This window comes from Ammospiza nelsoni, chromosome 8 (assembly GCF_027579445.1).
Source record: "Ammospiza nelsoni isolate bAmmNel1 chromosome 8, bAmmNel1.pri, whole genome shotgun sequence".
NCBI classification, from domain to species: domain Eukaryota; kingdom Metazoa; phylum Chordata; class Aves; order Passeriformes; family Passerellidae; genus Ammospiza; species Ammospiza nelsoni.
The window spans coordinates 8,131,235-8,157,673 of NC_080640.1; the positions used below are offsets into that span (position 1 = coordinate 8,131,235).

At 42.1% G+C, this 26,439-nt stretch overlaps 1 protein-coding gene across 3 annotated transcripts in view; it reads left to right on the plus strand.

Annotated features, from left to right (window-relative positions):
• ABLIM1 (actin binding LIM protein 1) overlaps positions 1-22,403 on the plus strand; it is a 143,235-nt gene extending 120,832 nt beyond the window's left edge. The window contains exons 14-24 of one of the 3 annotated variants that reach the window (XM_059476830.1): positions 1,535-1,639; positions 3,914-3,961; positions 6,346-6,492; positions 8,212-8,303; positions 8,440-8,536; positions 9,896-9,957; positions 10,264-10,324; positions 11,028-11,035; positions 12,305-12,379; positions 15,061-15,141; positions 16,359-22,403. In XM_059476830.1, coding sequence (XP_059332813.1) covers positions 1,535-1,639; positions 3,914-3,961; positions 6,346-6,492; positions 8,212-8,303; positions 8,440-8,536; positions 9,896-9,957; positions 10,264-10,324; positions 11,028-11,035; positions 12,305-12,379; positions 15,061-15,141; positions 16,359-16,472 — 890 coding nt within the window. In that variant the 3' untranslated portion in view covers positions 16,473-22,403. Of the gene's footprint in view, positions 1-1,534; positions 1,640-3,913; positions 3,962-6,345; positions 6,493-8,211; positions 8,304-8,439; positions 8,537-9,895; positions 9,958-10,263; positions 10,325-11,027; positions 13,993-15,060; positions 15,142-16,358 lie in introns of those variants that run through there. The other 2 variants (XM_059476828.1, XM_059476829.1) reach the window with 2 other exon arrangements.
• The last annotated feature ends 4,036 nt before the right edge of the window (positions 22,404-26,439 follow it).

The window sequence follows — 26,439 nt, forward strand, 5'->3', positions numbered from 1 at the left end:
ACTGTCCATGCAATTTTTAAGGCATTCATATGCAGTGGGTTAACTTGTATACTGGCTGAAGCCTCTGGGGCACATCTCAGCAAGGTTTGTAAAAGAGCTTTTTTTTATCTCCTTTAGTGCCTTTTAGATTGGTAGATGACTGTTCAAGTAAAAGAGGATTTAATGTATAAATTGTCAAGAAAACTTCTTTTTTCCTTCTCCCACACCTATTTTCCCACTCCAAATAGATAAATAGTGTGCTGAGTCTTAACGTTTTGGATCCTCTAACAGGATGTAGAAAACAGGCTTGAATTTTTTTTTTCCTATGTTTTATAGCCCTTCTGTATTTATTATCATTCCCTCCTCTGCCCTCCATTTTTTCCCCTGCTTTTTTAATCAACATTTCTAGGAGTTTTTAAGCCCTTGTGCATACTTTAAAAATGGAAGGGATTTGATGTTCCCCTACTCTTCACTGCTGGGGTCACCCCCACCCATGTGAAATAAGCACCTGTGAAGATGGTTTTTATTTGTGTAAGTTTGCTCTAGTTTGAAGAATGGTACAATAAAAGAGGCAGCTGCATTCTTTCAAGGTACACACACAGAGATGTGAATGGATATCTGGCTGTTAAGTCTTGATACTTGGGGTCCACCATCATGGTTGTGCAGCAGCCCTGACTCCTTGACAAGGCACAGAAACTTTCAGGGCTGTTGGATTGATGTGCTGCATTGTCAGGAGGCAGAGGGGTAGCCCCAGTAAGAGTAATCCTACAAATGGCACAAACTGTGTGTGCAAACTAGAGCTGAGATTTATAGGTCCTAGATTCAGCTTTGCTAAATTAGCAGTGGTGAAGTATTGTCATCAGAACCAAATTTGGCACTGACAGAGATTTGGAGTGTCACGAACAAGGTGTGTACAGCCAGCAGATGGGCTGCACTGCTTTACAAATTATTTTGCCATATCAGAATTTTCCTAAACCAATGAAAGAGTGTTTGTGGAACAGTTATGCCTTTTGATATGGACCAAGTGACCTAACAGCTATTTTCTGTTTCTGGTTTCTGTAGACTTTTGGTTTAGTGAACTGTAGTAACTGCCAGCATCTGCTTCTTTCTGCTTTGGGTTTGCATATCAACTACTCTGCTCCATGTTTGCGCCTTTTAATTCCAAATATCAATCTCTGTACTAAAAAATCATTGCTAAGTAACCTTCCATTCTTCTTTTCTGACCTGCCCATCTAATCACCAGCTACGAGCGCACAGCTCCTGCCTGCATGCCGTCAGAATGAGTCTGAGCTGCTCAAACCTCAACTCCAGCCTGAACAAGAATTTTTGTCTCTGCAGGAATATCAGGGGGGGAAAAAAAATTCACCAGGGCTACTACCAGCTCTCCTTATTGTTTGTATTTATACTTTTGGTTCAACTTCTTTTCTCCTTGGAGGTTTTGATTCCACCAGTTTTGTTTGGGTTTGATTGGGCTTGCCTTTTTTTTTTTTTTAATTTTTTTTTTTATTATTGCTCTCCCTCTTCTCATTTTGTTTTCTCCATTCTTTCATTGGAGGCAATGAGCCGTCCAGCGGTCGGAACTCCCCTGTCCCCTATCGGCCTGACAGTCGCCCTCTCACTCCAACTTACGCTCAGGCCCCTAAACATTTCCATGTTCCAGGTAGGAGCTGGCACTGTGTGTGTCTCGCTGTCCTGTCACAGTGTAGAATGTAGCCTTTGTAACTCCTGTCTTGTCTCCATCCTTTCACACCGTTTGCCGTGGGTTGCACCCTCAGCATTTGGAACTGCTTCTGGCCTTGCTGAGAGGAGAAGTGCCTTAAGGAACGTAGGGGTTTATTGTGATTTTTGTGATTTTTACATATTCTCTTGGTCAAGTGTTTCACTCTTAGAATGCTTCATTTTTCAGGGGTTTTTGATGGCCTGTAAGCTGTATATGAATTATGTCGGGCTCGGTTTTTCTCCCATCTGCGCCAGCATAGGTCTGCTAATTTCAGAGGAGTTGGTTTTGAGTTACATGCAGAAAAGAGGTGGCCAGTGAGCCACTCCATATATTGTTCATTCAGATTGTTGTGGCTTGTTTCAGTTTTGAACACAGCAATTCTAGTTTAGTGTCCTTTTCTTTTTAAAGCAGGTGAGGTTGTTTTTTTGTTCTGTGCACAGGCTTGGTGTCCTCTCAGAGAGTCCTGCAGATCCACAAGGATATGTGTGCATTAGGATGTCCTTCCTACAGAGAGCAGTCTCTATTTTGAAGTGAGCTCTGCAGTTGTTCCAGCACCTGAGAAGACCATATGTCTTGGATTTTGATGGGATGAGCTGTGTGTCCCTACAGTTTGGACATGCATCTGGCTGCCTCAGCACTAGCTGAAAGCCTTGTTCTATCCAATTATTTTCAGATTCCCTTCAGCCTGCCAGAATTACTGCCCTTCCTCCTCTCCTCCAGTCTGGCAGATAAACAGTTTGTGCACCTCCCTTCCAGTGAGGGTGACCTGGCTTGGCTGAGGTTGGCTCTTTTAACTGCTTAAGCTCACCTGGCTCTCGGTGCCTCACTAAACTCAAGCCTAATTGCATGAATAGCTGTGAGAAGTGACCTGGAGCATGGTGTGGGAGCTCTCCTCGCCAGCTGGGGCCCTGCAGGCACGGAAGGAGCTGTGCTCCCATCCTCCCTGCCGCTCTCTGGGTCCATGTGTGTGCAGAAGGACTGCATGACTGCCCTTGAAATGTTCCTACCTGTTTGCTCCTCAAGTGACCATAACAGATCCCACACAGGAATGAAGTACCACAGCCTTTCTGTGCAGTGAGTTTGCCTGTTTGTTTAAGGATGTAGGGTTCTGCAGAGTAAGATTTGCCTCTGTTTCAATAGATTTTTAAGTTTAACTTTCCTTAACACCAAAGGCAAAGTTGTCTCCTGTAACACTTTAATTGGATCTGTGATATAGCACATGTGTTTCTGAAATTCCTCTTCATCTTTCACTCTAATGTAACTGAAAACTTTTTCAGGCAGCATAAAGTAGCAAAATAGGTTTCTGACATTAATTTTCTAGCTCCCTGTAGTTCAATTTGCTCTTCTAATAAGATTTTGGCACACTTTTGCACTGTAGTGCTGATTTTGGATTAGCTTTTGTACTTGTAGCTGTGCTGAATACATGAAATGTTGGCTGGGGTGGGAAGGTAGTTAAGAACAAAATGGTTCCTGTCCTCGATTATTATTTGGGAAAATATAGTACCATTTAGACATGCTGTAGATTTTACTGCTTTAGACTTCTGGGAAGTGGTTTTATTCTGATTTACATATGTAACATGCAATATGGTGGGCCTCATATAAAAAATTACAGAAAAAAGAAAGAAAATCTGTCCTTATGGTTTGAGAATTAGTAGCATATCAGTGAACACTGCATAAAGAATTCCTTTCACTCAGTGAAGTGTGGCTGTTGTTGCCTGTTCAAAGCAGTGTCCTAGGTGGCTATTTTGTTCTCTGGGTTTTGAAGTGAATTGTAGGCTCACTGCATTCTCCTCTGTTTAATCCAGCCAGTCAGTTGGAAAGGAAATTGAGCTGTTCTGACTGACGCACAATTTTCCACAGAAGTTATTTGGGGTAGTTTTCCCCAAATGGCTTGTATCCTCACCATTGAAATGTCTTGCCTGCTTACATTTCTTCTCTTTTATCCCACTTTAAAACTGAGGGTTCATGAGTTGATGCATCCACATGTTACAGAATCAGCTCCAAAGGACTTCATACCACATGTCTTTGACTTTTCACTTGTTCCTATGTTTTCTTTTCTTTAAATAATCTGGTTTTGTATAATACTAGAAATAGTTTTCTGGCTTTTTCTTGTGCTACATCCTATATTTGGTCTATCTATTGCTTTAGTGGTTATCTTTATGTACAACTGAAGTAGTTTTCACATTCCCTTTTCTCTGTTTCTTAATGTCACAGATCAAGGTGTCAACATTTACAGGAAACCGCCCATCTACAAACAACACGGTAAATGACCTTTCCCTTTTTATTTCAAAATTGAAGTGTCAACTGAATTTAAAAATGTGCAGTTTGTGAAAAGCATTCAGTTTTTGCTTTGCAAGCATAAAAATTTAGTAGTTCAAGCTTGAAATGGCTGTAATTGCATGTCCTGGAAAGTGATTGTGTTTTAAGGCCTGTTGTTTCATTTGGATTATATGGTTAATGTTGCCGTGTGGATATTAATGGCAAAATTGCTATTAGCTGAGATTTTGCTGTTTGCATTATGATACCTTCCAGCATTTCTCTTCTTTAAGCTTTTATTTTAAGAGTACAGGTACTGGTCATGTTAAAATGAATTAACAGCAGACAGATCTCTGACAGTGACTTCACAAAATATCCCTATTTTGTGAAGTCATTTTGTGTACAATAATTTCTTTCTGCAACAAAGATGGAGATGTTATAATCAGACTGGAATTCCAAATGTACCTTTAATGTGGTTTTAAATAAAAATCTTTAATTAGTGAAGATATTATAGGTGACTTATCAGTGACAGGGCTAATTTGACTCTCAGCCATGTGATGCAGCTCAGGTAGTTTGCTGTACTTGTTTTTCCAGGTGTTTGGGTTCTGAGTTGGACAGCAGTGTTAGTGCTCTGAGCTTTCTGGTGTTGGTGTTGTCATAGCAAGTCTGAAATGACAGTGATGGCAGAAGCCCACAGCCTTGCCTGTCTTTAGTCCCACAGGGGAAGGCTGCATTTTAAGGGAGTGTGTTCACTCTTACAAGGAACATTGTAAAGGAATCATCATGAAGGAGTGTTTTCACTCTTATAAGGAATATTATAAAGGAATCATCATGAAGGAGTTTACTCTTCCCTCCTGCTGTGAACAGACAGCTGTGCTTAGGAGATGGCTTTTATTTACCTCAGTGAAAGACAGATGACTCCTATTTGTAGACTCTGAATTTTCATATCTTTGCAGATGTTTTATTCAGTGAAATGTATTTAGGGTTAAGTAGCAAATCAGCAGCACTGCAGGGCTTAGATGAACAGCTGGCTGAGAGCCAGTGAGCTGGGGTGAGCAGGAAAGCCCACAAGTGCATTCTATAGTCAGGAGTGAGCACTGCAGATTACACTGCTCTGCTGTCACATCAGGGTCTTCCTCTCTTTCTTTTTTAAGTTTCAAACCTTAAGCTCATTTTGAAAAAAAGTCTTAACATTGTTTCTGTTTATTTTTATGGTTTTAATGTATCTCCTCACCTCCCATTAACATGTGAATGTTTAACCACTGACATCACCAATTCTAATACGTAAGTACTGTTTGAAGTCATGCTTCTGTAAACTCTGACCAGCTCCCTCCATGCCTGCAGTTATGCTTAGAGTTTTCCAATCATCAGCTGCTCAGAATTCCCAATGATATCTAACACTGATGTTGCTTAACTGCCTGGAATGTGTTGGAGGAGCAACACAGTGCTTCACTTTGTTAAAAAATATCTTTCTGTTAAAAAAAAAAAAAAAAGGAAAGAAAATTCTGGAACTGTTGCTGCTGATACAATAGCCTCATATAAGCAAAGGTGATTTGAGCTAACACATTTTCCAGCTCAGAGTTAGTTAAGGTTGGGTTTAATGTACACTGAATCCTATTAGATGATTTTTTAAAATATTTTTACTGTCAAGAAGAGAAAACCATAATGCATATCCTCACATGCTTTTACAAGGCTTTGGCTTAAAATGGAATTAAAGTGGAAGCCCCACTACCAAGCTGTTTTGTCGGTGAGGTTCATTGCTTTGCAAGTGCCTTGCCCTGCCAAGTTGATCTTAATGGAGTTCAGTATTTATTAATAAGTTCCTATCTGCTTTTACTACTACTGCATGCTCTAAGCAAGGGCATGCAGCACAAAAAAATCCCCTGGTTAAATATATTTGTTTCAGTTTTCTTTTCTTGTTTGTTTTGCCGCTTTTCACAGATGAAATAATTAGCACCAGTAATGTTAGGATTTATGCTGTTACTCTGATCTATTAGTTTGCTTCCCTTAGAGGGAAAACTTATTAGTACATAAATCTGAGTTCATCTTCATAAATAATCAGCTGTCCTCAGGAGATATTGGCAAATACTGCTAGGCTGCATTTTCTCACTCTTGCATAATCATTCTTACACTGTGAAACCCTAGTAAAATCCAAGGCTGATTTGGGGTTATCTTTGGGGTGGGGATGCGGGAGGAGAGGAAGGTTTGATTCCAATCTGTTGGCAAGAAAAAGGCATTGCTTTGCTTCAATCTGCAATTGGAAAAGCAGAACTTGAAAATGTTTGCTTTTGAAAACTAATTTCTTGTAAAGTATAACATTTTGCCAAAATAAGGCTGACTTTGTGCTGCTCCAGATGATTACATAGCTAAGTTCCCTGATTGCCATCTAGATGCAGCTGCCTTGGCAGCACAGAGCAAGTCCTCCGAGGATATCATCAAGTCCTCCAAGTTCCCAGCAGCTCATGCACCAGCACCCAACGAGATACCAAAGATTGAGACTGACCACTGGCCAGGCCCTCCCTCCCTGGCTGCCATAGGTATGGAAACACAAACCATTCATCTCTGCAGCTCCAAAGGTACTGCTGACCAGGGCACATGGACAGGGCAGCTGCCAAAAGGTGGAGGAAAGGTGGTGTCCACCTGATGCTCACCACAAAGTGTAGTTCTGGTGAGACCCCTGAGTGTCTGAGTCTAAAAGTGTTGAATTGCACTGAGTAGGAGAGGCTTTGCTAAAGGACTTTGGGATTGATCACACTGATATTAACCCACAAGCAGATTGTTGAATTCTAGTGCAGTAACTCAAAAAGTGTGCTGTGTCACACAATCCTAACTTCTCTCAGCTATTCTATTTAATCTTTTAGTCCTAAGCTAATAGCAAAAATTCCACAGAAAACATGATTGTTTCCAACCACATGACTAATTTCATGGCAAGAAACAACAACTGAATTGGAACAATTAACAGACTAAATAATTCCTGATTTTCAGAGTTACTGTTTCTACAGACTTTATATTTTTCTTTTGTGTTGTAGCACTACATATACCTTATTTTCTTTTCTTTAATTCATATGTATCATCAATTTAAATTTTTTTCTTTGTATGTTTTCCCTCTGTTGAGTTTTTATTGACCCCTGTAGCATAAAATAGGCAATCTAGCCTAGGTTCATTTCTGAAGTTATGTCTGAACCACTGAGGTGTTGCTTGATTCAGGTCTCAGTGAGGGAGTGTATGGCTTTCTTAACAGTGGGATCTTCACAGGAGTTTTGGGAGAGGAGACACAGGGTGAGAGATCAGAGACCAACTGAAGGGGCTGCACATGCAGCAGCGGCTTTTTGAAAATGTCCTTTAGTTAGGATTGCAACCTGAAAACATGTAGAGTCCCTGAGTCACAGGAATAACATCAACATACTTGAAGCTCTGTCATCTGCATACTTGAAATGTTTACATACTTTAAACACTGAGTTTGTCTAGCACAGTGTTGGTAAATAACTGTATCAGGTAAAGCCCTGTGCAGAAAAAAATAGAACTGCTGTCTAAATGCTTGCAGCAATAGCACATCCTGTCTGTTCATGGGATTGTCCTGGCATCCAGATCCTGGCATCCGGATCATTTATTAAGAATATTCAAGAAAATAAAAATTATTCAATAAAAAACTAAGGAATTAAAATGTAGAACACTTGTGCCTACAAGTGTTCTACATTTTAATTCCTTAGTTTATTTTAACTCTATCCAATGGATCAAATTAATTTACTTCATTTTAGACTAAAACCAATGCCTTGTTTATTTCAAATATGAATGTTTATTTAGGAGACTAATGTAGTTTAATTTTCCATTTGAAATGTTAATTCAGTCTCTGTTAATGCTTCTCTGGGTCTACATAAAAGAGTAAATGTAAATTAGACTTTAGGTTTTCAGCTGTGATCCAGTTGCTGCTGTTATTGAACCCATGTTTCCAGTACTCCTTCCTCTATTAGGGTCAATCATGACTTTTGTCTTGACGACTATTCCTTGGTTTGGAACTTGTGTGTAGTTTAAGTTCTTGTTTAGTTTATAACAAGCCTGATAAGCACAGGACAGGCTACCCAAGTGAGTTTTATTAAGAAGGAATTTTGAAAAAGTCTTTTGACTTTGCAAGGAAATACTGCGTTGTTTATTCAGCAAATAAAACTGACCAGTTCTGTGAACTAGCATTGAAATCTTGGAGCTGCAGTTGAACTGATGCACAAAGCTCTCTCTGTGCTGTGGTTTTGTGGAAGCAGGAGCTGACATGAGACGCAGATCAAGTGGAAGGGAGGAAGATGACGAGGAGCTGCAGAGACGCCGGCAGCTGCAGGAGGAGCAGCTCATGAAGGTGGTTATAAGCTTGTCCTCATGCTGTTTCTGAGCTCCATCCAAAAAGTGCCCCTTTGCTTTCTGTAAGCAAATCCTACCACTGTCTTGCTCAGCTTTATTTTATTGATTTTTTTTTTTTTAATTGCCATTTGTAGCTCAACTCTGGTCTGGGGCAGTTAATATTGAAGGAAGAGATGGAAAAGGAGAGTCGCGGTAGGTCAGCCCTTTCTGCCAGTCGTTACGATTCTCCAGGTAATTCATGGAGGCAATAATCATGAATAACGGGTATAAACACCACAGAATGCACACACCAAGTAGAATACACATATCAAGTAGTGTCCCAGAAGAGAGACAGCTGGGAAAGTCGCTTGATACATGTTTATGTGGTGATTTGCCCTAAAAGAGTGGCCTGATCCATCACCTGGTTTTGTGAGGGGAGGACTGTTGTGGTTGTTTTTCTAATTAAAAGAAATAAGAGGCTGAGGATTTTCAGGCGATTTTGAGGAGAGAGCTGCTTTAATATAGATATAAAGTGGGATGAAGTGTTCAGTCACTCTGGCATCACACACACGAATAGGCTGGGTTATTAAATTACAGCAACACGTTTTGCTTACACTGGTGGTTCCTGTCCCTGCTTAGTGTCTTCTCCCAGGAAAAGATATTCAGCATTATTGACCAGTGGGGCTGCATATTCCTAACACAGCCAGTGTTTTGACCTGGGCTGACAGTTTAATTGGGTGTATTTTGTTCCAAAGCAAAAGCACAAAAGCTAACTTAGATTAGTGACTTAGATTCTTTGCCTCGTTGCACATTTTGACGTATGGCTGTGGCCTTCTCACATCTCCAGAGAAGGGTTTGGGGGTTTTATTTTACTGTCTTCATTCACCAGCCATTGTAACATGCAAGCTGTACTTTGAGCCAAGAAGAGACTCTCTGGAGTCATCCAAGATGAGTGACTCCAAGGACTCCAAGATGAGTCTCTCTGGAGTCATCCACTGGAGCAGTTGCCAAGCAAACTAAGATTTCCTTAGGTTCCCTGTTTTATCAGTGTGTTGCCTTGATGGGCTTGGAGAGGATTCCTGTGGCTCTCACTCACTGTCTTTAATTTTTATGGAGCCAGAGTCTACCTGCTCAACTCAAAGCTTATGATTTTTTTATTAATCTTAGCACAGGTTGGAGAACTCCTTTATTTGAGATATGTCCATCCCTATTTGCAGGGATAATCAGTGCCATCATCAGTTCCCTTTTGGAATCAGGGGTGATGCCAAAGCAGATGCCATGCGTGATCCATGAGCGTTATTTTCAATCCAGAGGGTACCACGTTGATTTTGAGCCTGGAAAAATCAGTGTCCCTTGTTAATGGCCTGCCACCATGGCACGATAAAGCTGTTTGTAACTTACAGAATGTGTAGAAGTTTGTGCTGAGTTTGGGACTGAGTGTCTTAAAGTCAGTGTGTCTCAGTTGGGTGTTTGCTTGGCTCTTTTAACTGTGTCTTTTGTACTAGGTGATTCCTCAAGTGCTCTAGATTTTTATTGATTCCTCAAGTGCTCTAGTTTTTTAGTTTCCATGGGATTTTTCCAGTAAAATATTTTCCCTTCCTCATTCAACAGCACATGCTTCAGCCTCCAAAACCTCTTCTCTCCCTGGGTATGGAAAAAATGGACTTCACAGGGTAAGAAGATGGTGATTTTGAGACGTGAAAGGTGGCTTTAATTATCCATGGTATTAATTTCCATATCAATGGTATTGGATTTTCAGTTTGATAAATGTTTCTTATATAATCACCTGAAGTCACAACAAACCTATTTTCCCCTCCCACAAACTGCTTTGTTAAAAAGGCAAAAAAGCAAAGGAAGAAATGTTGTAAAATTGAGGGGGAAATAAAAATATTAAAGCAATTTATTTGTCCCCATGCACCAACCTTCTTGTAAAGTCTTGAAGTGTGAATTTATGTTCTGTCCTTCTTTTCCTGTTACAGCCGGTCTCTACGGACTTTGGTCAGTACAATAGTTATGGGGATGTGAGTGGTGCTGTTAGAGGTAAGGATGAGGAGCCTTTTGCAATCTATGAGTAATAAATGTAAAAATGTGATTATGTTTGATCATTTCTGCTGTTTTATATTAAGGCTGGGGCTGTGATTACTTTGTATTTGCTCAGTACATTTTAATTTTCTCTGGCAAACTCGATTAACTCAAAGCACTTCAAATACCTGTTAAAAATGTTGGGTTTATTTTGCTAAATCTGTTATGTGGAGTTTATCCTTGTTTATACTTTAGCATTGGATCATATGGAAGGCAAATAACCTGTGCATTATCAGGAATATGAACTGAGTTCTGTGAGTTTTGTGAGTTTTTTTCTGTGAAAATTGCCATCAACTGTGCAGTCTGGAACAATGTGCCCCAGTGAAGAAAGGGAGATAATGGCCTCTAATCCCCCTTGCTGCTCATGATCTTCACTATGACTTTGAGCAGGATGTGGTACCAGTCAGTGCCAAATAAAAATTTATAATATTATTTGTGAAAGTTACAAAACTTGGAGGGTTAATGAAAAGAACTGCAATACTTGGAGTGTTCGACTCCACAAACAAAGTCCAAAATTAGGAATGTTGCTGGCTTTAGAGAATCAGATGGGATTTTGGAAAAATCAGATATAACAGAAAACAGAGAAGGATTCTGGTAGATTGTGACTGATTCCTGTCCTTCCACACTCTAAAGCTGATGAGATTTCTCTTTTGCTTTTCAGATTTCCAGGTAGAGTACGGGTTTTCATCAATCAACTGACAGCAGAACCTAAAGCAGCTCCTTGTTCAACTCTGAATTTCTGCTGCAGGGAAGGGTTTCTTAAGACAATAGCTTTGATTTTCCTGCATGTTTAAGCATAATCACCAATGTAGATCCTTATCAACAAAAACCAGGCACAGCCTCGGATTCCTCCTTGTCACCTCCCCAGAGCTGAGCTGAGACAACTCACACCTGTTCTGTGACTTGCTCTGTGAAATCCACTCTGTTCCTGTATGAGTTATCTGTAGTAGCCTTCTCTGGACACATGAGGGTGGATTTATTTCCAGTCTCTCTAGTACTGACCCCAGAGACACATAGAAAGTCTCTTCCAGAGGGAATTTTCTCTTATACCAGGAGCTTTGAACTCCTCAATTTTACCCTGGAATTTGCTCTCCAGACAAGATGGCTGATAATAATTTTCTACAGTGCTGCCATCCCAGATGAGCCAGAAAGAAGTGTGCCTGCAAATAGAAACCTTTTTACTTCAATTACTGCCTGCAAGGTTTTTTTTCAGAATGGTTTGAGTCTGCCTGGCTCCTCAGCACAATCACAATATGAAATGGCAATTTAAGAAATTGTTTAATTACTTGGATAATTTTGTTAATGGCATATCAAAATCATGATGATTGGAAAGAGAATAAGATTATGGGAGGGGAGCAGAGCTGTCCATGTATTGTGCTCCAAATGTTATTTCCTTAGATTTAGTACCTGTGTCAAAACAGCACCTTTTTACCCCATCCCTGTTTGTGTTCATAGTAAAAATTGCCCATTGTAGAGACAAAAAAAAAAAATAAGGAAATCCTTCAGCTGATACAGTAAATTACAAGTAGGAAAGCCCAGAGGTGTAAGGGTGCTTTCTGTGCAGTTGGGTGGGATCTGAATTAATGCTAGGCAAGAACTAGAGAAGAATTTCACTAGTCACTGGGGTGGGAGAGGGACCACCATTCTCTTGGGGTGCCCAGGTCCCCTGGAAAGTGGTGCAGGTCAGCTCAGGAGGGGATTGTCACCTGCCTGAGCAGGGACAGGAGCTGTGGTGGCTGAGGGGACTGAAGGATCCCTCTGCCCACCTCACAGGAGTAGTGAACAGCAGCCATGGCAATGATTGAAATAATTAGGCCAAGAATTAAGACTTGAGGGAAGTCTCAGGGCAAATTCACCTTTGTCTTCACCACTACTTGAGTGCCTTTACCCTCTGTGTGTGTAACCTCTGTGTCTGCTGTGTGCCTGTATCCGATGCAGTCCCTCCCGGATGGTCATGTCCCTGGAATGAGAATGGACAGAGGAGTATCTATGCCTAACATGTTGGAGCCAAAGGCAAGTGCAGATGTTACTCACTTTCCTTCGAGACTTTGAAGGTTTTACTGTGAAATGCAGATAAAATATGGGAAATGTCTTAGTTCCCTTGTTTTCTTTTACCTGACCTCAGTCCCTGCTCCTTATGTGCCAAACCTCTCCCTTTGTTCTGGACTGTGTTCTGCAGGGTTAGTGCTCAGGCAGGCTGAGGGCAGCCCTGTGTGATCCCTGGGGTAAGGAAGCTTTTCTAGGGACACAGTGACAGATGTGGAAGGTGCTCCACAGCTGGTTCTCTGCCAAAGCACCAGGCCAAACTCAGATCTGTCCATATTGAAAAGTGCTGCAGAATATTGTGGCTCACAACACATTGTTGAGGCTGTCTCAATTCCAAAGATGATGGGAAATCTTTGACTGGAAGTAAGATACCTACATGTCTGTCTGGATCTGTTCCTCAGCTCCCAGCACTGCTAACCTGAGACCTGTCCATAGTGTTGAATTCCCTATATGAGAAACTCTTCAGGAGATTTATTGGAAAAAAGAGACAATGTCTGCTAATTACAATTTAAGACACAAATTAAAATGCTTTTACAGCTATGTCTAGAGATGCCTGAGTTAAAAATGAATATAATATATCAAGGGAATTCAGCCAGGGCTGTGTTAAATGTTACAACTTTATTGCTGGTGAACCTTCCATGAAATCATGATTTTGCCAAAGTTACAAGGATCAGAATTTCTGCAGTTAAGTGAGGAGCTCATTTTGCAAACCAGATAACTTCTTGTGCTTCCGAGTCACCTCCAGGCCAACTGTACAAGGCAATAACCCTGGCTGTATAAGCTGAGACCCCAGTGCACTGTGCAGTTACAAGTGGTTTTATATATTATATAAATAAGACTGTGGGGACTCCTAAGATACTGCTTTTTATTCCAAATAATTTCTTTTTCAGTGCAATAGAAATTCTTACAGTCACCACTGCTGTTGATGTACCCAGTGAATTGGGAAGCTATTTCGGGTGACAAATTCTGTCAGTATTATTAATGACAAAATTTAATGATTATTTATTAATGGTTATTTTAATTTTAAAAATTATGGGAAATTTCCTGAGATAATAGATCCCTTTCTGTTGCTATTTATAAAGGTGATGCCAAATACTCAGGATGTTTGAATTGGCACTGTTTTTATTTGTGCCAATTGTCCAACACTAACTCACACCTGCTAAAATAAAATAAGGCAATTCAGAGTCAGCATGAAACATATGAAAAGTAAAGACTACTAATCCTAAGAATGACCAGGTATTACCAAATGGTTCTCCAGAAAGGACAGAATTTGTGCATCTTGCCAGCCCAGACTGAGACATGCCTTGTTGTGAATATTTAAACATAAAATGTACTTATGACCATAGATCTTGACTTAAACTCTGCCTGTTTAAATATGAAAAGTTACATTTTAGTTTCCTATAATGCTGTTTATAGTAGCCATTTCCAGTACCAAACATAAAAAATGTAACTCCAAGTATAGACCTAATTGTACAATTGTGACAATGTCAGACTCTCATAAGAATCATATCTCACAATTGGTATGTAAGCACACGTTATTTAAATTATTATTACTTACAATAAAATCAGTGGTGTGTTCATTGATGCCTGAATGTTATTCATTATGTTTTTGAAAAGTTCATTGGGATAGTTATTAACAATGGAATGAACTTAATTGCTGAGTACTTCACAAAAGTCTATTAAGTCAAACTTCTTCAGATGTTGAAATAATGTAATTAATAGCATTTAATAATAGCTCAGCTCTCTCCAGGAGATTGTTGGTCATCTCACTCATATTCCCAGTGGGCAACTAAGACCCATAAATGACAGTAAAGGCTAAGCCAGTTGCCATTGAAGTTTTCAGAAAAACGTCATTGAATTGAGTAGGGGTTGGATGAGGGGTCTGGGAATGCTGCTTGCAGTGGGAAGGGCTCTAGAGATGCTCTGGACAGAGCATGAGCTCTCCTAAGTCATTCCAGGCACAGAAGTGTCTATCCAAGGGAAAAAAAAAAATTAGAACAGAGTTTTATTTGTCAGGGATGATTCCAGAAACTGATTTTAATATTTTCTGAAATCTTTTCCAAGCAGCACTGTTTCTATTAGTTGTTTGAATTCTTTAACTATCAAAAAAGGTGAAGAAAATAATGTAATAAATCCTACTGAATGCAGTGGCCCCCACTAATTAATATTTTGCCTATTCAGAGATGCTGCTGTTTTTATGCACTTCCATGTTTTTAAAGCCTACTCACTGTCAGTCCTTGGGGCTGTCCACACTCTGGCAACCATTATTTAGACCAATGAGTGACAAATGCAAGTATTTTAATAAATTTATACATTGATAGATGAGGAAATACATTGTCTAGAAAGGACTCTGCCTGACCAAAGCCAGCTGATGTATTATATACAGCATAAAAATTTTTGCTTTACAATATGAGGTAGTTCAGTGCTAAACAAGTTGTAGGTCTGTTCAGATCAGCTTGTTTTCCATACAACTTTAGGAAAAAAAGGATAAGAAAAAAAAAAAACAAAAAAACTACCAAACTGATATTTGCTTTGCAAAAGAAAACAAATATTTGTGTGTTTATGAAAATGACACACGTTTTGTTCTGTCTGCTTTAGACTATAAATGTAAATATCTCTTTTCCCCCCTTTTTATACGTTGTTAACAGATTTTTCCATATGAAATACTCATGGTGACCAACAGAGGGCGAAATAAAATACTAAAAGATGTAGACAGAACCAGGCTGGAGGTAAGAGAAGCAAGTTCCTAAATGCTCTTTCCTGCTAAAGTTGTTTGTTGTTTGTGAAAGCTGAAGCACTGAAATGTGGGCCCTGAGAAATGTGGGAAGATTTCTCAGCACTAATCAGGGAAAGAGGGATCAGACATTGGGAGGAAGCAGCTGCATCTCCTCAAACAATCTCCCACATCTCTGTCCCTGCTCACAGACTGAGCTTCTCACAGTCCACTTCTGTTTTCAGGCCTTTCTTTATATACTTGTGGATTTGCTAAAAGCCCAAAGTTGCACAATTTCCATAAGATCCAGACTGGAATGGAGCAACACTCTGTTCTTGGACCATCTCTTAGCTAAGAGTCAGTGTCAGCCATCCTTGAGGACCAAAAGTCTAAGTTCCTTCAACTCATCATGAGTCCTGTGACTTAGTTAGAAGACTGGCTGATATCCAAAAATGCAAGGATCTAAATCTCTGCCAACAAACAAATATAGTTTAAGCTTTGTGGCTTAAGAAGACTTAAGCAGCCAGTGGAATGCTGGGGATGTTCAAGTCCTTAATCTTCTGTGGAGATGAAAGGAAGGAGCCACAAAAATGTGGGTAATTTGGGTAACAATTGGGGTTTATTCCCATTTTTATTATTAGATATGTGGCCACTAATCAGAATTCAGTGCTGTGTTAGATCAGTGCCACAGGGAGACACTTTCCCCATCCAGTGCACTGTAAAGTGGCTGAACAAGAAGTAACCTGTGCACAGGACAGCACCAAAAAGTGTTTTATTAGCAGTAGAGAAATGTGCTGAACAGTTAGACTGGCCAGACATCTTTCTCAGAACTTGGAGCACGTCAAGCCCCTCTGCAGAGCACTCCTAAAAACCCAATGTCTGTTGGGATTTCCATAAGCGGAGGTGACTTGCTAAAGCCTGGGACAGGGGTGTGCAGGAGCTGGTCCTGTTCTCTGGTCTGTCACTGCTTGTTGGATGGCTTCAGACCAATCATTTCTCTGTCTCTTGCTTAATCAGAAAATGAAATATTCCCTGATTTGTTCCTTGGGCACACAAGTCCATGAGGACTTGGATATGTGTATGGCCAAAGCATTATTTTTTCCAGCAGTGGCTCTTACACAGCGACATAAAATCCCTAAGGTGCTCCAACCTCCTGTTGTGTCTCTTTGGCTTTGACTGACCATTGCCTTTTCTCCTTTTTTTCATCCCCTCCTTTTTTTTTATTTTTTGAAGCGTCACTTAGCACCTGAAGTTTTTCAAGAAATATTTGGCATGACGATACAGGAGTTTGACAAGTTACCTCTCTGGAGACGCAACGACATGAAGAAAAAAGCAAAACTCTTTTAATCTCCCTTTAAACAAACCCACCACAAATGATGCATAGCATATTGTATCACACAGTCCAAACTGTTTGGGAGCAACTACTTATCCACCAAAAAGGGAAAATCAACATAGTGGCACCTCTGCAGTTGAACAAGATCAACAATTGCCCTCCTGGAATTCAGGGAGAAAATATCTGGGCTCAGAAACAGCAATGATAGTTTTCAGAGGTGTCAACCTATTACCTGATATTGTACAAGCTAGAAAACTGTTCTGTTCTTCTCCCTCAATGATATTCCCTTTACTTCTCTCCACAAAACGATGGACTTTATTGCTAGAGCCAGGAAGTGCCCTTAGGATGCCTTGTAGACTAAAGTAGTTGTAACCACTCCAAGAACTGGAAGAGGATATATACATATATAAATATATATATATATGTATGCGTGTTTGCCTGTGTGCACACATGTATTTATATCTCTCCATCTATCTCTCTGTGTGTGTAAGTGTGTATATATGTGTGTATATATGGAGAGGGACATAGGTAGGTTTGTAGTGAAGGAGAAGCCCCCTTGTAACTTATCCCACATGGCCACATCAAGTCTTTCACCCAACAGTTTCTTACTTGGCACTCTTTTGACACAGTGTCTTCGTGTAACACAGCCTGTGGTGGTGGTGGGCACCCTGCTCACCTGCAGGACACGCCACTTGGATTTCTGGGAAATGGACTCCTTGTAAATATTTGCTAGGATATAAGAAGTGAATTGCTGTGTGTGTGTTGTCAGTCTTCCCTCTTCCACACTTTCTGCTTGAATTAATAAGGCTGGAGCTTAACCAGTCCTTTGAATAATTTAAGATCACTTCAGTAATGGGAATGGTGGAGAAGAGTCAGTTTTCTTGTAATTTACTCCAGGAGGTGGGTGCGTGGGGGTGGGAGTGGCAGAGTGAAAAAATGCTATTTAAAAAATGCCCTGGTTTGCATCCAGAGATTTCAGGAGAAACTCCCTGCTAGTAATTTCTAGTACAGCTCATCAGGCTGCACTGGAGTTGTAGGATTTTACAATGGCAGGGAGAATGGTTCTCTGCAAGCTAACACGCAAATTCCTCCCTCTTAGGGAGGAAATGTTTATGAACTGAAAGGTACCATCGAGGTGCCAAGCTCTGCCAATAGAGGCTTTTTGATTAAACTGCAGTAGCTGTTGTCAATATGGCACAGTGCATGGGGCCAAGCACTCATTTTAGTTAATGTAGGTTTTCACTTGTGCTTGGAAAAGAGGGCACAGACTTTTTTTTTTTTTTTCTGTCTTGAAGCATCAAAGCTCCAGCCTTGGTTATTTTAATTTCCCTTTGTGCCTGACTTGGTTTTTGAAGACAGAGTAATCATGCAAGACAGTTTCTGAGCTGCATTGAACTCCTTATTGCTTTCAGTCTTCTTCCAATATGCTGCAGCTTGAAAAACTGCCTGTATATACCTTAACTGCTTCTGGGCAAGTCCTATGCAGAGGAGGACACGAGCACCAAAGTAATTGAATGGATGCAGTGTGGCTGCTTTTTCTCTTCCTTGGTGCTTTACTGCCAATGCATAACTGCACTAATGAGCTCATCTCCTGATAGGAGAGGGTCTTTTAGGTTCTGTGTCTGTCAAAGAATATCAAGGTTTCCTTTTTAATGCAGAAACTTCAGGAGGCACTGGAGACATCAGAACCTTTGTATTTTCTGTTCTGTGAGACATTGGTGTTAAAATCTGGAAGTCAGGAAGAGGAAACAGTCCCATGTAGTTCTGAGATTCAGTATCACTGTGTTGAGTTCTCTGTATCACCAAATGACATTTCACCATGAGCTGTGCAGGACAGCCCAAACCCCACCTCTTCTTTGCTGGTTAGCAAGTCCTGTTGTGACAGATCACTGTGGTTCCTTTGATAAAATCTGAGATGAAGGTTCAGTAGGGGAGAGACAGAGACCAGGGCTCAGCACCTGCTCCATGTCCCTGAGGGACAGTGCCACCAAGGGTCTGGCACCATCCCCAGGGAGCAGAATTCCCTGGGGACACTGTGACACACACACTGGTGACTGAGCTCTCTGGGTGGCACTGAGCTTGCAGCAGGGATCAGGGTAACATATTTCACCTCATTTTTCAGAAGACAGATCTAAAAGGTTTTTAGAGGAGCTCTGAGAAGTAAATGGGAGTGTCAGGGGCTCAAAATGCATCTTTGAGTGACTGCTGAAAGCAAATCCATACAGTGAAAGGACAGCAATGTTTTACACTCACAGACTTTGTGAATGCTGGGGTCTCAGAAATTCATTGTTTGGTCACCTGCAAGGTGTGGTTTAACTTTGAGACAAACATTTGAGTTTTAATGCATTTAAATTATTAAAATTCTCCACATTTTGTCATCCCACATCCTTCAAACTATTAGGCATTACAAGTCTTTTAGTTCAAGTCACCCTGACCATACCCCTTTTAGACCTGAGGAGTTGTTCTCTCAAGGATGTGAGCTGCCAGTCTTCATTTTTCCGCCTCCATCTCTAGGTTACTACTGAACTTCTCACAGCACATATGAACACACTACCCAGTCATTTCAGAAATGACTAAGCCAGGTTGTTTTCTTACCTCTCCCTCCTATGCAAAAAAAAAAAAAAAAAAAAAAAAAAGGAAAAAAAAAGGAAAAAAAAAAAGAACTCAGCCTCTTAGCCTGTAAAGAATGGCATGGTAATTTGAATCTGCCTCATCAACTGAGAATTTAAAACTGCAGCTTAAGCTTGGGAAGGAATGAAGAGAAGCCAGTGTAGATGTTGCAGACACAACTCATCTCTGACTGGATTTTTGGGGCACTGCTGGCTCCCCTCTCACTGGTGTGGAGCAGTCAGTCAATTTACAGCCCTCTGCACTAGACTTACTACTGCTTTACTCCTGACTGACAACATGAAGGGTTTTCTGAGCTTCAGTTTCATGCCTGCAGTTAATTCTCAACCACCTACATGCAGACACACCCAAGACATCATCTGTCCACAAAACTCACGCTGCAGCCACCCATGGGGGAGGGAGGATTGCTGCAGTGGGCTCTTTGTGATTGTCACTGCAATATTTTCTGTTCTTTCATCTGATCTTCCCACCTAATGAAAACAAAATATAGCCCCAGGGAGAATTTTCTTTGTAAGCAATTAATCATTCTCCTGGTATCCATTGAGTAGCAGTTCTTAGTAATTCCCCTCTTTGATATTCCCCTGGGACATGTCAAGAGTTGGACTGGATGATTTTTAAAGGTCCCTTCCAACCCAAATCATTCTGTGATTCTATGAATATGCCTTAAGTACATGCTTGTGTTCTTCTATCTCCTGCAAAGCATTTGAGCTTCCGATGAAGTCCCATCCCATCAATGCTGTCAACACAATGTCATTACCAAGAGGACTAAAAACTGATTGCTTTTGTCCTATTTTTTCTCCTTTTCTGCTTTAGGAGTGATGTAAGAGCAAGGCCCAGTCAAACATTGCAGAATAACCCCACGTGTACACCTGGGGTTAAGTCCACATGGGATTATGTAGAGATGCAGATCCTCGAGCACAGGTGCACACACCCTCCTCATCTGGAGCTCGTTAAATGTGGGTTGTGGTGTGCTGGGGATGCACTGCAGTGGGCTGTGAAAGGTCAGGCTGGAGGACTCAGGAGCTTTCTGTGGAATAAGACATCTCTGTGGCTCCAGTGGTGCTTTTACTTCTGTCCAGACAGGTGTCACCTCTCCTCACAAAGTCCTACAGTCCTAAATCTGTGGGCCAGGCACTGAATGCTTGCTGCCCTTTTCCTGTTGCAGTTGGGAAATCCTTTCTCAGCCCTGTAGTTCAGATGTCCTGCTGTTCAACAGAGTTCAGCAGCAGCTTCTTCTGTCAAAGTGAGCTACACTGAAGTTAGACACCTTTGGAAGTGAATCCCTTTCCACAATCCCTGTGTCTCCTGGCAGGGTGATGTCAATGGGCAGAGAAGGGTTAAGGTCTGGGAAGGAGGAGGGTTGGTATAATCTTGATTTCTGCAGGGCTTGCCAGGGTGATGCTTGGCAGGATTAGAGGAGAACACTGGCATGAGCCTGTTCAGTGGTACCTGTAGTACCTGTTCCAGACTGTGGGGAAGTCAAGTTTGGAGTTCATAGCATGTGAGCACCCACACTGAAGTTAATGGTGTGAAGCTGTTAGAACAAACAAGAACATTAGTTCTCAGAATGGTAAAAATATTAATATCCCCTAAACTCTTCAGGGAATGATTTATCTTGGCTCCTCCTGACTTAGGAGGAGATGTTGGCATATTTGGCTTGTAGGGCAGACAAAAGAAAACCACCCTTTTCTCTCATTCCATGATTCATTGCTTTCCTCTGGAATGTGTTTGTGAAGGAGGATATCCACATCCTCAGTGTTACCTACAGCAGTGAGGAACACCAGTCAGTGGTAATGACAATGCAATAAAACACTTGCAGGAAACAAGAATTCAGCTAATCTGTCCAAAATGCCACTCATCTTCCCATGCCAGAGGGATGCTTAGGGCTTGTCCCCACTGCCCCCTTCCCCATTCAGTTCTCCCCAGGTCACAGTCTGCTTTGTGCCCTGTCAAACTTTGTGGCCCTGTCAACACACCCACTGGAGTCCAGCATAGACTTCAGGGTAGATGCTTAGTAAGGGCTGGTCTTGACAATATGTGGTACATTTTTACCCCATTGCTGCAAAATGAAGAGCTGGAGAGAGCTCCTGAGCACTGTGACAGTAGCACAATGCACCTTTTTCCCTTAGTGTAGAACACTCCTATCACTGTGGGCTGCAGCATTGCTCTGGCTGGTGAGTTTTGCCTTGTGATTTCTCCCACACACCTTTTTTGTGTTTAATAAGATAAGAAACAACAACAACAAAAAATACATCACAATGCAAAGATACTGAGTTTTCAGTCGGACAGCTCTGCTGGCAGGAGCTGTGTGATGCCCACATTTGGTAGAAGTGTTATTAATTTTAATGTAAGCATCAGTGCAGGAAGTGGGAATGTAATTGGCCATTAATGTTGTTTGCCTGTATGCAAAATAAATTATTTGGTGCCCAAAGGGCTTCTAACAGGGAAATAGATTTCTGCTAATGAGTTGCTCAGAAATGCTCGCCTTTGTGAAGAGGAAATACTTCCATGTGCACTGTGGTCTTTCTTTTGAGGTAAAAGAGAGATGACTGAAGGCAAACTGTTGTGTCAGGATCACCACAGTTAGCACAGGTGTTGCTCCCAGGACCCAGCCCCTGGGCATGGAAATGCAGCTCTGGGAATCCCAGTGGTGCCTTACCAGGCTGAGTCTCTGGCTCCCCTAGGATGCTTTGACAGCTCCCACTGGACACTTGCCTGGGCTGTTGTCACTGAACACCTGCAGAATGCACTTCCCCCAGATGCAAACCCACTGGCAGCAGTGGGGCCTCTCCCTGCACTGCACCCCTGGGGCCAGGGCAGCCTCTGTGCCCAGCCAGGAGCTCAGTGTCACTCCCAGAGCAGCCCTGGCCAAGCACTGAGCCTTGGCCATTGTGGACAACTCTTCCTGTAAGGGGGCCTTACAGCTGGGGACTTTTTTTAAGCTTTGGAAACTAAAACTAATTTTTTAAAGGTATACTTGCCTTTAAATCGGTAGATTTTGGCAATAGGATTTTTTATTATTTTATTTTTCTTTTCTCCTCCCTCCACATGTTCCAAGCCAGCGTTTTGGGGAGGTGTCCCTGTGTTTTCCATTCATCTGTCTCTTTTTCTGAGTCTCTGTAAAAGTGAATCAATGTCTTGTCTGTACAGTAAGTCTGCTTGTATGCATAATGAGAGTTTGAGCTGGGTTGCTGTTCTGTACAATTAGTGTTTCCACTGTCATACTGCAAACAGCACATATTGCACTCCTGTGCCACTGTAATCTGCATCACTGTTGTACTCAAGTCAATGAATAAAGTTTGGAGCTTTATTCTTAATTTCTGGATTCATGTTGCCTCATTTATTTTGGTTTTTATTTTTCATTTTGCAGAGTTATAAGAAAGTTCTCTTACAAAAATAGGATGTGCTCTCAAGAAGAGAGGTCTCAGGTGAGATATGAATGATAAGAGCAAGACAGGAGAAAGTAAAAGGTTTGAAAATTGTCACAAGGTTTGAAAATTGTCACAAGGCTTCTTGTAGCTAAGCCACTAGAAATATGGATAGAAAATAGATTCATGTAGACCACATAGAAGTGTTATTTTTGTTATTGAGGATTAAAATGAGCTGAGATACCAGCAAGGTGAAACAGACCATGCTGTTGTATTAGCTTCAAAGGCTAAATTGTTTCCTTTCTTGATCTTTGTAAATTCACCTAAAATGTTAGTCTCCATCTTGAAAATGTTTTATATTTCAAGTTAGGTGTTTGTTTGATCATCTGGAGTTTAAGCTTGCCTGGCCCTGGTGTGGATGTGGAAGGTGGGGGATGATGCCACCCAAGGAAATGGGGTGTTTATCACACCCATACTGTGCTGAGCTCCTGGGGTCCAGCAGAGCATCCTGGCAGCAGAATTAAGCACACAGCCCCTCCAAGATGGGTGCAGCACAAACCCTGCACAGCCCCTGAGCCTCCAGAAAGCCCCTGCAACACCAGGATCTGTCTGTGCCCTGCAGATACCAGGTTCTCCATCTTCTCTCTCACTCCTCAGCCCTCTGAGGCTCCCTGCTGCCCTGCCTTGATGTTCTGCACAGGTTCTGCCTGTGCCAAAGGTAAAGCTTCCCCAGGGCTTTACTTCATGTGCTGTGTTGAGTGTGTGTAATGGCTGAGTCTCAGGTGAGATGAGGACTCAGGTTCCTGCCTGGAGCGGAACAGGAATTTGATACCACTGTGAATGTACCCTTTAGCCAGGTTCATACCTGCCCTGTTCACTTCCCAGGCCATGCCTGCATTTTTGCTGTGCTGTGTGTGTGCTGTGACTTGCACAAGAGAAATTTCTCTCTGAGCAAATCCAGGAAAACAGCCTGGTGGCACTTAGAGGTGTCCTTTGTTTGGACTGCATCTCTGGGTATCTGCTGTCAACCTTCCTGGGCATCTTCACTCCTTCAGCAAGTAAGGAAGGTCTGTGCATGAAGTACCTGCTAAAAAACCACAAGTGTAAGTCTATGATTTGGCCTTGCAAAAAAACTTCTCTTGAAAGTTTCCCAAACATAGAAAAACCTCAAAACCCAAAATCTCCCTTTTGGGTTTCTTGAAAGTCACCAGCTGGCAGCCTGCTCCCTCCCTGTGACGGTGCTCACAGGGGTTCTTGGATGAGGGAAGAGATGAGGATCTGACTCCATGTTTCAGAAGGCTTGATTTATTATTTTATGATACACATAATATTAAAACTGTACTAAAAGAATAGAAGAAAGGATTTCATCAGAAGGCTAGCTAAGAATAAAAAAAGAAAGAATGATAACAAAAGCTTGTGTCTCAGACAGAGTCTGAGCCAGCTGACTGTGATTGGCCATTAATTACAGACAACCACAGGAGACCAATCCTGAGGCTTCTCAGGAGAAAAAATCCTAAGGAAAGGATTTTTCATAAAATATCATAGCTACATCTCCCTGCAGCAGCAGCTCCAGTGTAGTGCCAGCCTGGGACATGTCCTGCCAGCCCTGGACATCCCAGGCAGCAATTCCTGCTGGGGATCTTTGCCCTGGCAGGGTTATGGAGCAGTTGCTCCACCACAGCCTCCCCCAGACCAGAGCATTGGGAAAATTATCCCTGACTGCACTTCTGTGTGCAGAGCAAATTCACAAGGAACTGTTCCAGTCATCAGCCCCACCGTGTGACAGTGCCAGCCCACCTAAGCACATTTTTAATTTCTCTCCAGTTAAATACACAAGCCCACTGAAATCTAAGTCTAGGATTGCTTTTTCTTTTTTTTAATTGTTAGCCCATTTCCCCCTGCTCCCCTCCTCCCCACAAGTAATGTGAAGTTTATGACCCCTGAGTAATGACTGTGGAATGCTCTGCATCCTACAGCCATCTCGAGGCATCTGGCAATGGGAATCTTCACAGCATGTAAAAAATACACAGATAATACCATTGTAAATAACTCAGATCAAAACAAGTCAAATGTCAATGCTAATTTGCTGTCAAGTATAGCCCAAGACCACTTCCTCCTGCAAGAAGACCCAGTTCCCAAGTGTGTCTTGCTCCCCACCAAAAGAAACTTATTCTCCACCAAAAATCTCTCCAAACTCTGAATTAACAAGAGTAAAGTTTTTTTCCCCTTTGCTGTTTTGTTTTTTTCTTTAGCTTTTGTGCCTGTCTGCTGCAGAGTCCAAGGCTGGGAAATGATACTTCAGTTTTGCCTGACATTTTTCTATTGTAAAAAAAAGGACTCTTGGGAGAGATATTTACTGTTTTCTATGGCTCAGTCAGAGGGCAAGAGAGAAAAGTTGTTCCAGGAGTCCCCATTACAAAGCATTTTTTCACATAGGCTCACTTTTATTTTGTAAAGGCTGGGAGATGAAAGAGCCAGCAGCCCTGGAACAGGAAGTTTGCTGTACATCCAAAGGTCAGGTGGGTCTCAGACAGCCACTGCTTCCAGCTCTTTGTGTACACACTGCAGATTAAAATGGACATCCCAGGCTGCATGTAGCCATGGCAGTGATGGGGGCCCGAGGGTTTGGGGGGAAAGGAAGAGAGGGGAAGCAGGGAAACAGCAGAGCACAGCCTCTCCTCAGGCTGGGATTTCATGAGACAAAGCACTGGGGGCTGTTCATCCAGCTTAAGGTATTCCCACGCCCCCACAGCTTTTTCCTGCCATCAGATATGTCAGCATGACTGCTGGTGGGGTCACTCTCAGTGACATTTGGGAACTGATCCTTCTTAGAAAAACATTTTTTACTTTTTATTTCACTGCACAGCATTGTTGGGGTTTTTTTTATATTTTTAGACTGAGTCAGTTCCCTGCTTCAAGTGTATGTCCCAAAATAATTGTGCTGGGCATGAAAAATGGGGTGGGCACCAGTGAAGAGTGGTGTCTGGAGAAAAAGCAGAGCACAGTGAGCTGCCAGTGGTACTGCACTCTGTGTCAGGAAATGTCTCGCAATCCATGGCAGAGGGGGCAGCTGGTGGCATTCCCTTTGTCCCTGCCATTCCAGCAGTGCCACCACACCTCTGTGACTGTCCATTGGAAGGGTGGCATTGTCTTCAGGACATTTGAGGGTCACACTGCTGAGCCAGGTGTGTGCCAAGTCATGAGTGTTTCAGCTGCTGCCCAGTATGAAAGAGGGAAGGAGGGGATGGACTCAATCCCACCTTCAGGAAAGAGGGAAGGAGGGGGTGGATTAAATCCCACCTTCAGTGTTCACCTTCTGGAGGAGAAGGCAGTGCTGCTGGCAGGGGAAGGCAGGTGCACACCCTGAGGGCTGCATGGTCTGTGCCAGGCTGGGGTTCAGGGCAGGGGCTGGGACAGAGCCCGGCCAGGCACACTTGCTGTGTGTTGTAATGTCTCTGCTAAAACTGTGGCAGGGGTCTTTGGACACAGGTCAGGAGAAGATGATCTCTGCAGATCTGAGTTCCTCCCAGTGAAATTCCCAGCCTCAAAGCTGGCACGAGTGAGGGCTGGATGGAAATGAATAGAGCATCCCTGTGCAGCCAGTGGAGAAACATCAAAAGGTGAGCCAGGTCTGGCAGGAGCAGACTGACAGATTTGGAGGCTGATTTTGCTGCTTGGGCTCTCCACACTTGGGACTCATCTATTTCCCATAATGTGGGCTATCCCAGCCCCCACAGCTCCAGGCAGTGGAGGGAGGAGTCCATGGTAGAACCAAACCTCTCTGCAGGAGTAGCCTAGCAATGGTCCCAGATGGAAACAGGGCTCCCCCTTGGCTGTCTCTCCTGGATTTAGGCTAGATACTGCAGGGGAGACAAAATGCAGCTGACTCCATTCAAGAAGTTCATTGACACAGGCTCTGAGGCTTTATGTGAACCAAAGTGTTTGCTGTGAAACAGGAGACAAGGTAATAATTGAATCAGGGCTC